General features: G+C 37.9%; 1 protein-coding gene across 1 annotated transcript in view; it reads left to right on the top strand.

Moving 5' to 3' along the window:
- Nucleotides 1-15,239, top strand: part of PDSS2 (decaprenyl diphosphate synthase subunit 2) — a 112,647-nt gene that overhangs the window by 44,062 nt on the left and 53,346 nt on the right. The window contains exon 2 of the mRNA XM_027895373.1: nt 3,896-4,027. Within this exon, the coding sequence (XP_027751174.1) occupies nt 3,896-4,027 (132 nt within the window). The remainder of the gene's footprint in view (nt 1-3,895; nt 4,028-15,239) is intronic.

The following is a 15,239-nucleotide window of genomic DNA, read 5'->3' as shown; positions in this document are numbered from 1 at the left end:
TTGGAGGTTTAAAATTTTACTAAAATAGCTGCACACGTGGAGCAATACACAAAGCAGTGAGTGAAACGCTCGTGTTTGCTTGATTTATTCTCTGCAGCAGACGGACTCTGGTAGTAGGAGGTGTAATTTGCAGCACATTAGCTATTAGCCATGTCATTGCTTGAGTGGGTGGTGTGAGTCTCTGGTGCGTGTACAGTGTCACACTGCGCATGTGTCAGAGCCAGGCGCTTCTCCCCTGTGCTGTAAGATGAATTTTTTGTGAACACTGTTCTGTATTTAAAACTGTGAATCTGCCAGTTTTCAAATGGGCTATTCTGTAACACAGAAAATACCCAGAATTAATGTCTTTCCTCCCTTCCTCCCTTCGCCCCGCTGTTCCCTCCCCTAATCCTTAATGTTTTGCAAAACTGAATTGTAGAGGTGTTTGACTTTCCTACCTTTTTTGGTATGCAGTCCCCTGAGGATCAAGTATGTCATTTGCAGGATACCCAGCATGTAACTTATAGGAAGCAGAATTGTGCTAATGCTTGGGGTTTTTTTGGGTGCCCTATGCATGCACTTGTGGTGTTCAGGAGAGGTTTTCTAAAAGTGTCAGCTTGATGCATCTTTTTTTCTGTGCACAATTTCATTTGTCTTGCTTTTAGTTCACTTTTTTTTTCCCTGGAGGCACCTGTCTCCTGCCACATACCCATCAAGACTAATTGCACCATCTGGAAGATTTTTGTGTTGCTGTTACTTGTGCAGGGTATCTCTGGGGAACTTAATTCAGAATGTGAATGTGACCCCTGAAGCCATGTCAAGTCGCTGCAGTAGTTTCTAGTGTCTAAAGGATGATCACCATAGGCTTTATTTGTTTCAAGTCTAATGTGGTTTGCTTTAGTGTGTTACGTGTCAGTAACGCAACTTCAGTCACGTTTTGAAAACGGAGTTAGACTTTGACTACTGGTTTGGTAATTCACAGAATATCCTGTCTAAAATTACATCCAAACCATATGTAACATAGGCAGCATGATTAGGTGTAGAAATGATAGACATGTTGCTCCTTATTATTTGATTTTCATGTCCCATTCTTCCCCCTCACCCAGAGCTGCACTTCTCATTAAGAGTTTTCTGCTAAGAATGCAAGGTATTCATTTCTAGCTGTGTTGCAAGCCCCCTGAACAGCTCTGAACACTTGTTTTTGCTATTGCTGCGGAACCATCCAAGTATTTTCAGCTCAGGTAATTTTCTTCTTCTGTTCCTCACCTAATTGGAATCAGATAAAAGTGCTTCATTTCTAGTGTCTGTCTAGGCAGTGGCTTATTTAAAGGCCATAATCCTGTGATGAACACCTTTTTTCTCTATTTTGGTTGTATCCTGTCCTATGGCAAACCATAGAGCATTGGACATGAAAAACCAAAGTGTTCTGATTGTTAAAAGTATCACTACAATTTGCTATGTTTTTTTTAAAAGACGTTATTCATTTCTCATGGAATCCTTCCTTTAGTAATTCAGACTTTACCAGATATGTAGGAAAAATTATTTTCCTAAAACCAATTTTCTTTTAAAATGGAGTTGTAAGTAGTGTTGAGGAAATATATTTGAATTCAATTGCATCATCTGTGTACCTTATGTGGCTGTGAGTAATGTGGTCAACTGAAGTTCAAGCCAGAGAAGTACTTACACCACCACAAACAGTTATGAGTTCTGTGTACAGGATGTGTACACACTATATATTATTCATTATGTGTATTTTCTGCTTTTTCCTGGGTGCTTTAATGTTCATTGTGGCTCTGACTTTGGAAATCTATGGAGTTCCAAGTGTATAATTGTCTTGGCTGCATTCTCTTAACTGTATATTGGAGCATGGTAAGAAAAGAATGATGTATTTTTGTGCTTGGTGAGAACAGAGGTATGGAGGTTATAAATTCAGAGTGTTGAAGGTAAGCGGCTGTCCCCTATTCCTTAAAATCCCTCACTACATGTACCCACTAAGCAAATAAAGGTGCATGTTGCAAGACCACGGTGTGTGCCCATGTGAAGAGACTTGAGCTGTCCAAACTTTTGTGGATTTGAGTGGCTAGAAAGTACTGGGGGACTGAACTAAAGGGAAGAAAAAAAAAAAAAAAAAAAAAAAAAGTAGTTTCTGCTCGGGGAAGTTACACAGGATCTTGCTTTCACTGCTTTTTGTGCTATTTTAGTCAGGAGTGCTGAGTGTGGGGTGTTGTGCTGCCAGGCTCACAGGGCACACCTGATCTGCCCAGAGTGGGCCAGCCCCTTTAGTCTGCAGGTGAAGCAAATAGCACGTGGGTAGATTATAGAGGCACAGAAGTCATGACCTCATTTGGCTAGCTAGGTCTCACCAGAGCTAAAAATGTTGTGGGTTGTGGTAAAAAGCCATACTGACCTCCTCTTATCTTAATTGATCGTGGCATTTGTAGGGTGCAGCTGCACTGAGTGTGAGCTCAGAAGCTTCTGTGGAGGGAGAAGTATTAGCCTCGAATCAGTATGGGTGTGAAGATCAAGCCCAATAGCTTTCTAGCACCATCTACCTAGATGGATCTGCTCATTCTCTTCCTTGAGGATATATTTGGGGCCATTTCCCCATCACTGCTTCATGGGTTGTAAAGGCTCAAAACGTCAGGATTTTATTTTCAGTAGTATAGGAACTTTCATCCAGAAGGGTGCTATGTAAATTATTATTTCCATGTTTGTGTCTGTGTTAATGAATATACAGAATATATTCTTGCATTGTTGTGTATAAATGTAATGACAAAACTCCACATGCAACTTTAGCTTGTATCTGCTGTTTTCTTTATTCAAACAAACTTGCAATATGAGCATCTTAGATTTTCATTTGGCTGTTTTAAAGACAGTTCTGTTTTGATTTCCTTCAGGTATTAGGGCTGAAATTATACTCTGATATAAAATGAGTTAAAGTGCTTAGTAGTTTGTAATGTACTTCTTAATATGATTTATTTAATGAATATTTAGATTATATAAGAGGTATGGGCTCTTATTTATTGAAAATTAATTTACAAATTTAATAGCATCTGGAATGTATTACCCTTTGGTCTAGCTATTTAGCCATATTGATGAATGTAGAAAGTAGGAAGTAGTTTGACAAGAACAAGAAGAATACAGTTGGAGAAATTGCAGTCCGAAAGGAAAGCTAAGCTCGCTTTAAAACTAATTAATTTCTGAGGTGGAGTATCTAAGGGGTCAGTTAGAATTGCTCTCAACAAATACAATTTTTTGGGTAGTTTCCTTCTGAACCCAAATTTAAAGTTGTAGCATTTGAAACAGTTCTTTTGTTTAGAACAGCCTGTCTATACTTCATTTATCTCTAACTTTTATTGTACGTATTTCATCAGTTTCTGCAAAGTTTATTCCTAATATACTGAAACTTGTTTTATGTACTGTGCCCTCTGTTCATAACCACTCTGATCTAAACAGCTTTCTTCCAGCAGTTTTTTAGATTTTGGTTGTATCGTTCCTCCTTTGCCTTTCTTCTCATGAAGTAGAAGGCTTCTTTTGGTGTTTTTGTACTTTAGGCAAGAAACTGAAAGCTCTTATGTTCCTGTTAGAGTAGATCACATTGAATTATTTTGAAATAGTCCTGTCATGACATGATGTGAAATGCGAGAGACGTGCTGCTCCTTGAAAATAATCAAGATTTAATTCAATCCTGAATACTTGTTTTTCTCTGCAATAGCAGTATTTCACTGTACGTGTCAGGGAAGGCTTGACAGAAGATCATGATTCATAATTGCAACTTACTTCTTTGCGAACATGAATATTAAGGACTTGATGAAGCGGTGGCAGCCTGAGGTCTGTCTTTTTTTCCATTTTGGTATGACCAGTGAAAATGGATTGTGAAAACATGGGGTTTTTTTCTTTTCTTTCCTTCTTCCAGGGGTTTTGTGTATGACAGCCGAAACAATTTACAAATGCGAGGTTTGGTCATATTGCTGATTTCCAAAGCTGCTGGACCCAGCACGGCAGAGCTCTCTTTCCAGCACAACATGGTCAGTGGAATTTATTCCAGGTATGTAGTAACTTTCTTCAGCACGATACCCTAAGGTATATTTGATGGGCGTTTTCGTGGTAGTATCAAAGCATCTTAAGTGACTGTTCAGCTGTTCAGGAAAATCAGTATTTACCTAATCACAAAACTTGGTTCCTCAGGTTTATTATAAGCTTTATACAGAGAAAATTGTTTTCTACTGTTTGCATAGCTCATGTCTTAATTGTGACTTTTGGGTAGAACCAAACTGAGACCATTTGGGTCAAGACAGTTGAAAATTTATGTTAAGAGGTACTTGGAATAAAAAAACCCAAAGATGCTAGAAAATATTTTTAATTAGGGTATTTTCATTTTAATTTACTCTGATGTTATTTGGGTACACGTGCTTACTAGAAATTTCAGAGTGAGAGGCCAGCCTTGTGGGACACCAGTTGGTTGGACTGGGCACATAAGTTTTAGTATAGCCCATTTGAAGGATATTTTCTCACAAAACAGCAGCATAGAATAAAGTTTTTACTTCTCACATATCACTGCAGATTTACTGAACTTACCACTAATGTTACTCAGGCTTTCACTGAGATGTTTCCGCCTCGTCATGTTTCTAAATATTTTTTGAGTTTTTAAACTAAATTACTTAATACTTGTAACAACAGTAATCAAAATCAAGGGTTGCTGTCCTTTGTATATTGAACAGCAAACTATTCCATTGAAGTAAGTAATGAGATCTGGTTGAAAAATTGTAAAATTTGAATTTTTAAAAATCCTTTGGAAAAACCATGCATATTGCTTGGTTGAGGAAATTGTTAATTGTATTTCTGACCACTGTGATATATTAAATAAAGATTCACAAACTTAGTGACATGTTTGTATCCTGGTTTGGTTTAAAATGCGGAGGTAGTATTTTAGAATTGAAAAGACCAAACAAATAAAGATGGTAAAATAGATGTAGTGTCTTAAAATAGCAGAGAAGGAAAATATATATGAATTGATACAGACAGAAGTAATAATAAGTAAGAAAAAGAGCAAGGCTGTAGAAGAGGCTTGTTATGGAAGACTTTGTTGTCCTTTAAGCTGTTTAATTCAATTCTTGTTTTGTTTTGTCTGTAATATCCCCTTAGGGTTGTAAAATTTTATATTTATATGCAAATGATGCTGTATGAAAGCATAATTCTAGCTAGTTAATTATGGCACAGGAGGTATTTTAGTTTGTTTTGTAAATGAATAAAAAAAGTTTCCCTTAAATGTGCCTCATAGAAGGAGAGAAATAGCATTATTTTTTTGATAAGTAAGTTCTTGAGTGTGGTTATTCTGACCATGGAGGAAATGTTTGAGAATTAAAGCTGCCGTTGGGAAGGTGACTAGTGGAAGTGTTCATTAAGGAGCAAATAAGACCTTGAATTAATAATGAGCCATTTGGTGTAAATGGACATAATTGGAATGATGCCAGTTCAACCAGCCGAAAATCTAGCCTAATAATCTAAGTTTGAGCAAGTCAATAGCCATTATAATATCTGGTTCAGAGTTACAAAGGTACTCCAGAAATGAAGCGCTTTTGAATACGCCCACACAGGTTCACTTAAGGTTCATTATTGTCTGCAGAAGTGATAACTATGGAGTTGTTAATTTAAATGGATTTTCAATGACACTTTAAGTCTGTGGAACAGTGTAAATACAAGCCAACTTGCTGCCGCATTGTTTCATCTTGTGGCCGTAGTGGTCAGTTCTTGCCCTACATTGAAGTCACTGTGGGCTTTGATTTTTGACTTTGTGTTTCTTTCTTTATTTAAAGTACATTTCCAACTATACTTTTAAATGTGAGTCTTATTTCTGATTTTCATTTTTCCATTGTATAAAGCTAAGAGAACAAGCAGCTTGTGAAATTGTCATCTTAAAGGGCTTTTGTGATTTTTTTGTTTGTTTGTTTTTAATGCATTACAAATAGTGTTTTATAAACTGCCTTCTCCTGGATAAGAAACAAAAGGATATTGTTTTCCATTAGTACATTTTTGTCTGATATCTTGGTTGCATTGTAATTATGCATGATGTGTATTTTGGACATATATATCAAAGGCAAACTATATCCCTCAGTGATATGAAGTGAAGAAATGCACTTAGTCCTTTATTGTTCAAGTCTCCAACTTTGGAAAGTATTTTTTGGAAATAGATTTTTACAGATTTTCAGCTCAACTGTAAACTATACAGCTCTTTTTGTTGCCATGCCATATAATTACTTCATCTTTATATATACTATTTTGCTGGAAATATTATTTCTGGCACTGTAATGAGCATCTTTATTGCCTGATACTAACGTGCTGTGAACATTATAGTGTGGACTATTAGCTGGGATATGGCTCACTTGATTTTAGGATACTTAGCAGTGATTAATTAATTACATTTCTGAAATCTGAGCATGAGCTAAGTTGTTCCAATACTTGTCAGCGACTGCACCCGCCCAGTCTTTCTTTTCCCAGTGTTTGTGTTGGAACCAGTTCTTGTGCTGTCTTTAAATACTCGCTTCTGCAGCAGATAGCTGGGTTACACTGTAACTAGTACTACAACCAATGTACAATGTGTGACCAGGAAGGTGTATTTTGGCATGTTCTGTGTAGCTTCCTTTCCCTATTCCATATTCTTGAATGGCAATATAAACAAGCAATACAATAACTATAATTAAAACAGAAAGACACTGAGATCTGAATTTGGAATAGCAAAAACTTTTTTTTCTTACCCTGTTCTCTAGATATGGTAAGTCATGGAACAATTGACCTAAATATATAAAAATAGCTTATCTAGCGGGCATCTGTTGTTCACTGGTACACAGTGGAACAGAACTGATGGCTGCAACCAGAGAGCAATGTTTTCCAGAATAATGAGGATTACAATTTAGGTAGTTACAGGAACAGGGCTAGTGTAGTTAAATGGTGCTGCCACTGGCCAGCATTGCCTCCAGCTTTAGCACTTCATAATTTGCAGGAGTCGTGATCTGCCTGCATTAAGCTGGGGCCATGGGGGTCATTGTTTGCAAGGATATCATGGTAACTGCTGGTTGCCTTGTGAGCCATGCTGAAGATAAGGGAGGAAATGTTATAAAAGCCTGCTTGGCGTGCTTTACTCTGTACAGCCACCTCCCTATCATGTTGGCAGCAACCTGACTTTATTCCTATTGGCGGGGAAAAGAACCTGGCTTTATTTCCAGCTCAGCACCAGTGATCCCAAAAGAGGATGAAGAGAAGTAGCAGAATGATAAACAGCTCTATTTCAGCTGCTGGACAGATTTCCAAAAGTTGAAACTTTCTGCTGGTCTCTTAGCATTAAAGAAAATATTTCCTTGGCTACGGAAGCATTGCAAATATAAGGATGTGTTGTAGTGGTCGCTACAGAGTATGCAAGCAGTGTCACGTTGATGTCACTGCCTATACTCAAGCAAAGTATGCATCCCATATTCCCTTGAAACTCCTTACTCCTGTGCTGAAGAGAAAGCAGAACTCCCATTTGAGTTTAGGCAGAATCGAAGTAACTCACTCGTATACTCACTCAAATATGCAGCTTGCTGTTATTTTACTTTGCTGCTGGAAGTGAGGTTTTTAATTGTAACTCCAGGATCATGTGGTCTCTGAACACTGACAGCTTTATGCTTCATGGTTGGAGCATCCTTACAGTTGAAGATACCAAGACTGGCTTGGATCCTCTCACTAAGTACCCAAAGGGGTATCTTTTTGTTTTCATGTCTGGTACCACCAGACACTACTGGCTGGAGACTGAGGAATCACCTTGGCTTTGTATTGAGTAATGAATTCTTGACACAGACTCTGTATTGCAGCTTAAAATGCAAGTGACACCAAAGAGCAAGCTTGGGCTGTCTCTTCAGGACTCAGTATCCTTGGCTCTAATACAACAAGTTAGCTTTTTCTCTCTCTCCTGTTCTGCCTTTTTTTTTTTTTTCCCCCATTAGTGCCAATTTCAAAAATACCCTCTGGTACTGACATCCATTGAGTCAGCTCTGCAGATTTCCTTGGATGCTTGTCAGAGATTTAAAACAAAAAAATCCTTTTTTCAGTCAAATCTGCTGGTGCATTGGCAGCGGTAGATCCTGTGGTCATTGAAAAGCAAAGACCTTTTTATTCTACCAGACTGCAAGTGTGTATCTATCTTTATGGAGATGGGAACAAATAAAGTACTATTTCAGTTCTTTACCTGAACCTGGTAAATTCAGTAGGTTGTTGGATTTGGACTAGCAATACTGGGCTCTGTCCTTGCTCCTTCTTCAGGATGATGCAGCTGGTCTTTTTAGCTCTGGAAATTCATCTTTTTGCAAGAAGAACACACTTTCCTACAAGAAGGTACTCACTGGATAAACTTGTCTCTGAATCAGAATCCTTCCTGCTGCTTAGAAGAGTGGTGGCAATACTGTAGTGACAGGAATCATGAACATAGACTCCTTTTACCTGGTGTTTTAGTGGTGGTTTTGGAACCAGCATTAATGCTGCTTCCAATAAAAGCCTGATTTAAGAGTAAGTAGACAGCAGATTCCAACTCCTTGTTATGGTGATGGGTCTTTTGCTCATTGTATTCCAGTAGTAATTCTTAGTAAGTGCCCTGGGTACCTTTTTTTAGAGGTTTACACACACACATGGGTCATGCAGTCTGATTTCACATGCTTTCTGTCGTTGTGGCTGTACCAAAGACATGTTGTTCTAACCTTCTCTAAAGGAACACTGTTTTCAAATTTAAATCCAGATCTTAACCAGGGAACCATTCACCCTTAGTTTGCTTTCTCTGTGAAAGATATTTTGGTTGCCAAGAAGTTAGGAGGGGTTAGGTGTCTTTCTAAGGTCCATAAGGACAGAGGACATGCAGCTCTGCTGTTCCACCTCGCTTTCTTCCAGGATTTCTTGCTAGATATGAAAACAAAGCTTTGCCTTAATTTTCTTCCCCTGTATTCCAAAGAGCTTTGTGCCATCTTCACAGAAAGTCTGGCCTGCCAATAACCTCATTTAGGGTTAACCAGATGCTGTTGGTAGCACATCAGGTTCACAGGATAACTGAAGTTGTAAGGGATATCGGGAGGTCTGTAGACCTGAAAGTGGAGTCAGCAATGAGGTCAGACTCATCTAGCTTTCTTCACGAAGGTCAGGTCTTTCAAGAAGATAGTCTTCCCAAGGTGATCATCAAGATGTGTTTTAAACAGATGAGTGAATGTTCTACCGCCCTGCCTGTAGCGTCGTGCTCTGTGTTTAATGCTGTCACTGGTGTGCATTCGTGAATATATAGCTCACAAAAGGCCACGCTTATTTCGGCGTAATCTAGCCTGTTAGGTGTCCTTTAGGTCATTTGAAAGCTGAAGTATCCAAAGAACTTTCCATCCCAAGATTTTCAGAATTAGGAATGGTGACTGTGTCAAGTCACCGTTGTGACTTGTCTGTCTAGGGATATGCGACTGTATTAGGGACTAATTGCTTTGTGTTTTTGGGACACTAGGAATCTCTTCTATTTCTTGAGGTGACAGCTCACCATCTGCAGCGCTATCTGTTCTTTCTCCAAAAACCATGCCATAGCAGCTGTAACAGAGGTGATGCTGTGCTTGTTAATGCAGTCTTTATTGCTGTATGCATGAAAGGCACTCAGGCTGTCTCCTGGGAATTGAATCTCACGTGAATGATGGTCCTCGGACAACTTCAGTCTGCAAAGAAAAATATGGACTAGTATAATCAAAAGCTTAGAGGTAATATACTGGTTATAGTGTGCTTCTGAGACTCACAGTCTGCACAAATTTACACAAATGAATGCTGGTTGGTTGACTTGACTTATGTATGTGGCCTGGATTGCTGTTGGACTGGGATTTTATGATTGAGAAGGATCTGAAATGGCAACACTCTGTTTTATGTATTCAGCATAACAGCATACGAGGTGTGAGCACACCTTCTCTGGAAATTGAGAAAATGTAAAAGGTGTTCCGCTTTTTGGAATGTAGAATTCCAAAATGCATGAAAAGTAGAATAAATACTACACAAGGATGTGCGCCTTGGGCTCTGTGTTCCCTGAGAGCTCGAATTGTTGGCAAGTAGCCTTGGTCCTGTCTTTCTGAATACAGCCAAACATCTGATAGATGATAATGCTGTTCTTGACTCAGAGGGCTGTTACGTCTCTAGTTGGAGTAGATGACTACAATAGCAAAGGGCTACCTTCTGGTTTAGGAACAGGTCAGTGTTACTCTGGCAAAAGAGGTCTTTTACTGTGTACACTGTGTCTTCACTTGCTCAGCTCACCAGTAAAGTTTTGCCAGCAGATTCTTTCTACTTTAGACAAGTTTAAAGATGTTTGTAATTTTAAATAATTGTGTAAGTGCTTTCCCACTGAAATTTGTCTCCAGGTTATTCATTAGTTCTATGGAAAGAAATCAGATAGTTCTCCTTTAAAAGAAAGAAAGGAAAAAAGTGAATCCATTACAAAACCTCTTAGCTAATAAGCCAGGGCAAACATGAGTAAATTTTGGTGCAGATGGTGAGGTTACAGTACAGCAATACAATAGTATTGCTACAGTGTAAGTGACACTTAGAGGTTGCTTTGATCTCTTTGCTGTTAAATTTTACAAAAGCCTTCTTTTTACCTTGTATGGAGTAGGTTTATCTGTGGAGAAATTTTATTTGAGAGTTACTGTAAAAGGCAAAACTCAAATGAAGTAACACCAAAGAAGAGCCATACAAATTATGATTTTGGTACCTACAAAAATACAAAGCGCACAAGTGTGTGACTTTTCTCCTCATCTTCAGATCTTGCCTTTCTTTCAGTTTCTGTTCTCTGAACTGTATAGTGTCTTAACTTTGGAGATTGGATTTGACTGTTTCTTACCTTCATATTTTGAAGTAAATAAGTGATTTCTAACTCTCCATCTCTTCTAACTTCCACTCTTCTAACTAACTCATGTCATATGAAGAGAGCTTTCATATTTGTAAGAAATTGGGGTTTTTTCCTGTTACTACTTTTCTGAGTTTACTGGTAATGGAAACTAAATTAGATTTACCCTGACGTGGTGCAATGCAGAGGGAGTGCTGTGAACCAGAGTTTGGGAGACCTCATGCTTCACTGCACCTGTTCCCCTCAGTGACATAAATCATAGTGGATATGTTTGAACAAAATAAAAAGCAAGAAATGAGAAAACTGTAGTAAGATAATAGTGTATGTAGGAACTCAAAGAAGGCAAAGCTTTTTTCTTTTGTGTGGTGTAAGTATTCAAACTGGAAGTTTTAGTGCAGAATAGCTGTTGCACTTTAAATTCACACTGGCTTATTGCACACAAGCCCTGGGTCTCAGCTGCAGATATTGCAGAGATTAATCTTATTAATGGAACTGCTAATTGGTGTTTGACTTCTAATTATAGTAACAATAGGCCATAACAATCTATCCTCACCTTTACTGGGGCACATTAGGACTCTTTATCATAAAAATGATTTCCTCTGGGACTTACTGTTCTTATTCCTATCTTCTGGAAGGCTGGCTTTCAGCAAAGGTACAGTATCCCAACTAGAATGTACTTTGAAAGCTTAGCTAATTAACTGGTAGAGAAAATGCATGATCCTAAAATATTCAATATCTAAGTACATTAAGAAGTACAATGCTCTTGACAAAATTGTTTGAAAGATAATGGGAAAACTATGTCAAAATATGAGCAGTGATGTCTTTTATAATCTTTGAGAAATATATAATTTTGTCTCCCGATCCCTGGTAGCTTTCCCATAGCTTTTAGTGAGAGCAAATCTAAACGGTTATTCTAAATTATTCTATTTAGGTTTTTCTCCCCATGATTAATCCTATGAGATTCTTCATCTCATTTACAAGACGAGTCTCAGGAGATGAAAAGCACATACAGCTCGATTACATATTCCTATTGATCATCTTGCATCCACAACAATAAAAATCAACTCCAAATACAAATCTAAGAATATTACTAGTTCATTACAACCAGTACTTTTCTTCATTAACTTTTATTGTTTTCAGCATACACAGCATGTGCAAATACAGCAATTCTATGTCAAATAGGAAAAGGTCCTCTCCTTATGTTGTAGAATAAATAAAAAGGCACTACATTAGAGCTGATCAAAGACTGTGCAGAGATATGGGCTCAAATCTTGTTCAAAGTAAGTCTGTTTAGCAGGAGATAGCTGAGTAATATGTGCATTGCAAAGTGAGTTTGTTTTCTATTTTAAAAAGAAAGTAATTTTCACTATCAAAGAAAGCGCAGTAGGGATGGCTTACCTTGGAGAAATCATTATGCTGCCTCCGTCTGTCTGTCTGTCTGTCTGTCTAGCCCTCCCTTTTCTTGGAGCTTCTTCCTCCCAGTGCTTGTGAAGTGAGGGCTGGACTGCCACGATGTGCAGCACAGCATACGAAACCAGAGCAGCATTGATGGAATTCTGCAGTGGGTCAGGAGCAGCTGTGGGAGCAACAAAGCCCTACCTTCACCCTAGTGGGAGCTTTTCAAAGAAGGGCCGGGTGACCTGTGGGTAACAAGATCTAGCACAGCCTTCCTGGGTCATGGCATCTCCACGCACCAGAGCTGTGCTTTGGTGGTTTGCTGTATAATCTTTTTCCTTGCCACAATTTTCTACTTGAGAACTTTCACATTTTCTCTAGAAGAAAAAGATAAAATAGCATTTGTGAAGAGAAATTTCCAGCTCTCACCTATAGGCAATCCAGTGCTGTTACAAAAGCACACAAGAGCTCTAGGGACTGCTTATCCCTCAGAATGATAGTATCAGTGGGACAAATTGCTTCACTGCAAGTTCTAAAGTAACTGTACCTACGTAGTTTATTTGTCCTACAGTCCCAAAATATCTTCCATTCTTTTGCATCTGCTGAAGTACTAGCTGTCCTTGTTCCAAACACAACCCACTGACTTCTCCCTTGACAAATTTTACAATGCAGTTGTGCAGTTTCAATACAATTTTCTACAATACTCAGAAAATTGTAGCAGTACGAAGTTAAGCATTATGAGACTTACTGTACCAATTAATTTATTTTCTTAATATGATTCAGTCAGTACTCTGATATAATGTAACTGAAGATATTACAGAATTTTTCATCTGCTGGAGTGGAGTTGAGGAGAAGGTCTTCATTTTACTCCACAAGTACATGTACATTAAAATGTGAGACAGTATAAAGACTGTGCAGCATTCATTCTCTTCCCCTTGCAGTAACGGCGTGTTCTGGACCCTGATCACATTATACATTAAGTGAATGAATATTTCTTACTGCTTCATTGGTATCTGGCCTTTAACCTTGAGTGGAATTTCACAGCTCTGAGACGCTTCTAGAGCAAACAGTAAGAAAAAATAAGGGCAGCATATTATTGCAGGTGATGTAGGCAGGGCATTGTGTTGCTGGACAGAGAAACTTGGTTATTTGTAGTATATTCCAGTATAAAGGTGAGTGTGTGAGTGCACAGAGGTAGATAAGGAAAATACAAGGAAAGAGAGAGAAGTTACCACTTGCTGTAGTGTTATAGCCAGGATTGATAAATGCAGTAAAAAATTTGGCATGAAAAAAGGAAGAGAGGCAAGAGAAGTTTTTGTGTAGTGGTGGTGTGTCAGTTTTGGTGTTTTGTTTTGGTTTTTTTTTTTTTGAAGGTGGGGAGGAAGGATTCAAGGTGGAATTCTAAAAATCATATAAAATAAAAAATTCCTGACCTGAGAAACTGCATTTTCCTTGAGGGCGTGACAGTTGGACTGGGAGAAACAAATCTTTGGACTGACTCGCTTTTAAGTAGACAGTGACTGTGAAGTAGAAGTTTATGCTGATGTTTTCTTATGGTAGATCTTCATCTTCTCAAGCAAAGTGGGGGTTTTATTTGATGCAGTAGTGCAAGACAAATTACTAAGGAATAATAGCTAGAACTAACCTGATGGAAATGACTCAATAAACATAAATCATCTTTGCAGAGTCATTTTCAATGGGTGTGAGATGGCATTTCAGTAGATTGGAATGGAGAATATTAGTCCTAATTATGTTCCACTTTGGCTATTTGATTAAGAGGAAAGTTAAATTGTTACTTAAGTTAATAAAAGGTTTTAGGTATGGATGGGTTGCAAGACTAGCAAATCCAGATATGGAGATAATGGCAGCATTTTGAGTTTAAGTTACTAGAAGTATGTACAATGACAGTGATCAGTGATTTGGGAAGAGGAATAAGGAGTTGGAGAATTAGGGATAAAGATTGTAAGAATAAGAATACAGTATGTATTCTAACTGTATTGTATGTGAGAAGGTGCTTATGCAGCCAAAAGATAAATAAAAAAGATGTTGGTTTTGTTCTAGAGTTTGTGGCAATTGAAAACTTCTGATCAGCACTGCCAGCATGATTATGAAGCATGTTTGGTACATCTGAGATTTTGGGAGCTTGATTGCCCAGCTCTTAAAGTCCATTTAAGTACTTGCAGTTGAAGATTTTACTTTTTCCAAAGACTTGGCCAAATTTGTGTACATTTTTGTGGAAAAAAATGCAGCCAAATAAATTATGCATCTATTATTGCCGGAAAGAGAAGAAATATAACCAAGTTTTATTTTATACTGTATAGTATTTCTGATTTCTTTCTCATAATTGTTACTTTTCACCAAGACAGTGTTCTGTGGAAAGCTTACTTCAGTCTCTTACAGTTGAAATTTCATCCTGGCTTTTGATATTCATGCAACAAAACAGAACCAAAAGTTCAGCTAAATTCTTATGCTGTTCCAATTGGCAAATTAAATTTTTAGCAAAGCTCCGGTAGTAACTGCAGTCAGTAAAGGATCCTGTTTTGTGGTCTCAGGTAGGAATTCTGCAGAAATAAAGTTTGTTCTTGAAGGTAGCTTATTAGCATATAGCTGTCTCTCTATCATCACTCACTTGGGGTTAATGTTGCTTGAATTGCTTGATGTCATTTTATCCCACATTAAAGTGTGTAGATTGAATCATTGTGGGATGAAAGAACCAAAAAAATGAAAGCATGAGATTTTCAGATACCTTATAGATCTGCTGTTAATAAGGTAAAAATAGATGGAAATTGTGCCAATGATATAATAGTAAGTCATTTTTTTAATCAAAAGACACATTTTTCTCAATATCACACAGTACTCTATTTGCATAAAATATATATGAATAATAATGATAAAAACTTTGCAGACCTCAACAGCACCAAATGCTTGTTACTATGCTGATATGGTCCCAGAAGCAGCAGTCTTTGCCTTGCTCCAAAAGGTT

Source organism: Empidonax traillii, unplaced genomic scaffold, assembly GCF_003031625.1.
Source record: "Empidonax traillii isolate 1590-97213 ecotype Southwest subspecies unplaced genomic scaffold, ASM303162v1 scaffold16:size2589160, whole genome shotgun sequence".
NCBI lineage: Eukaryota > Metazoa > Chordata > Aves > Passeriformes > Tyrannidae > Empidonax > Empidonax traillii.
Note: the sequence above shows the minus strand (reverse complement) of the source record. Positions and strands in the feature narration are given on the sequence as shown.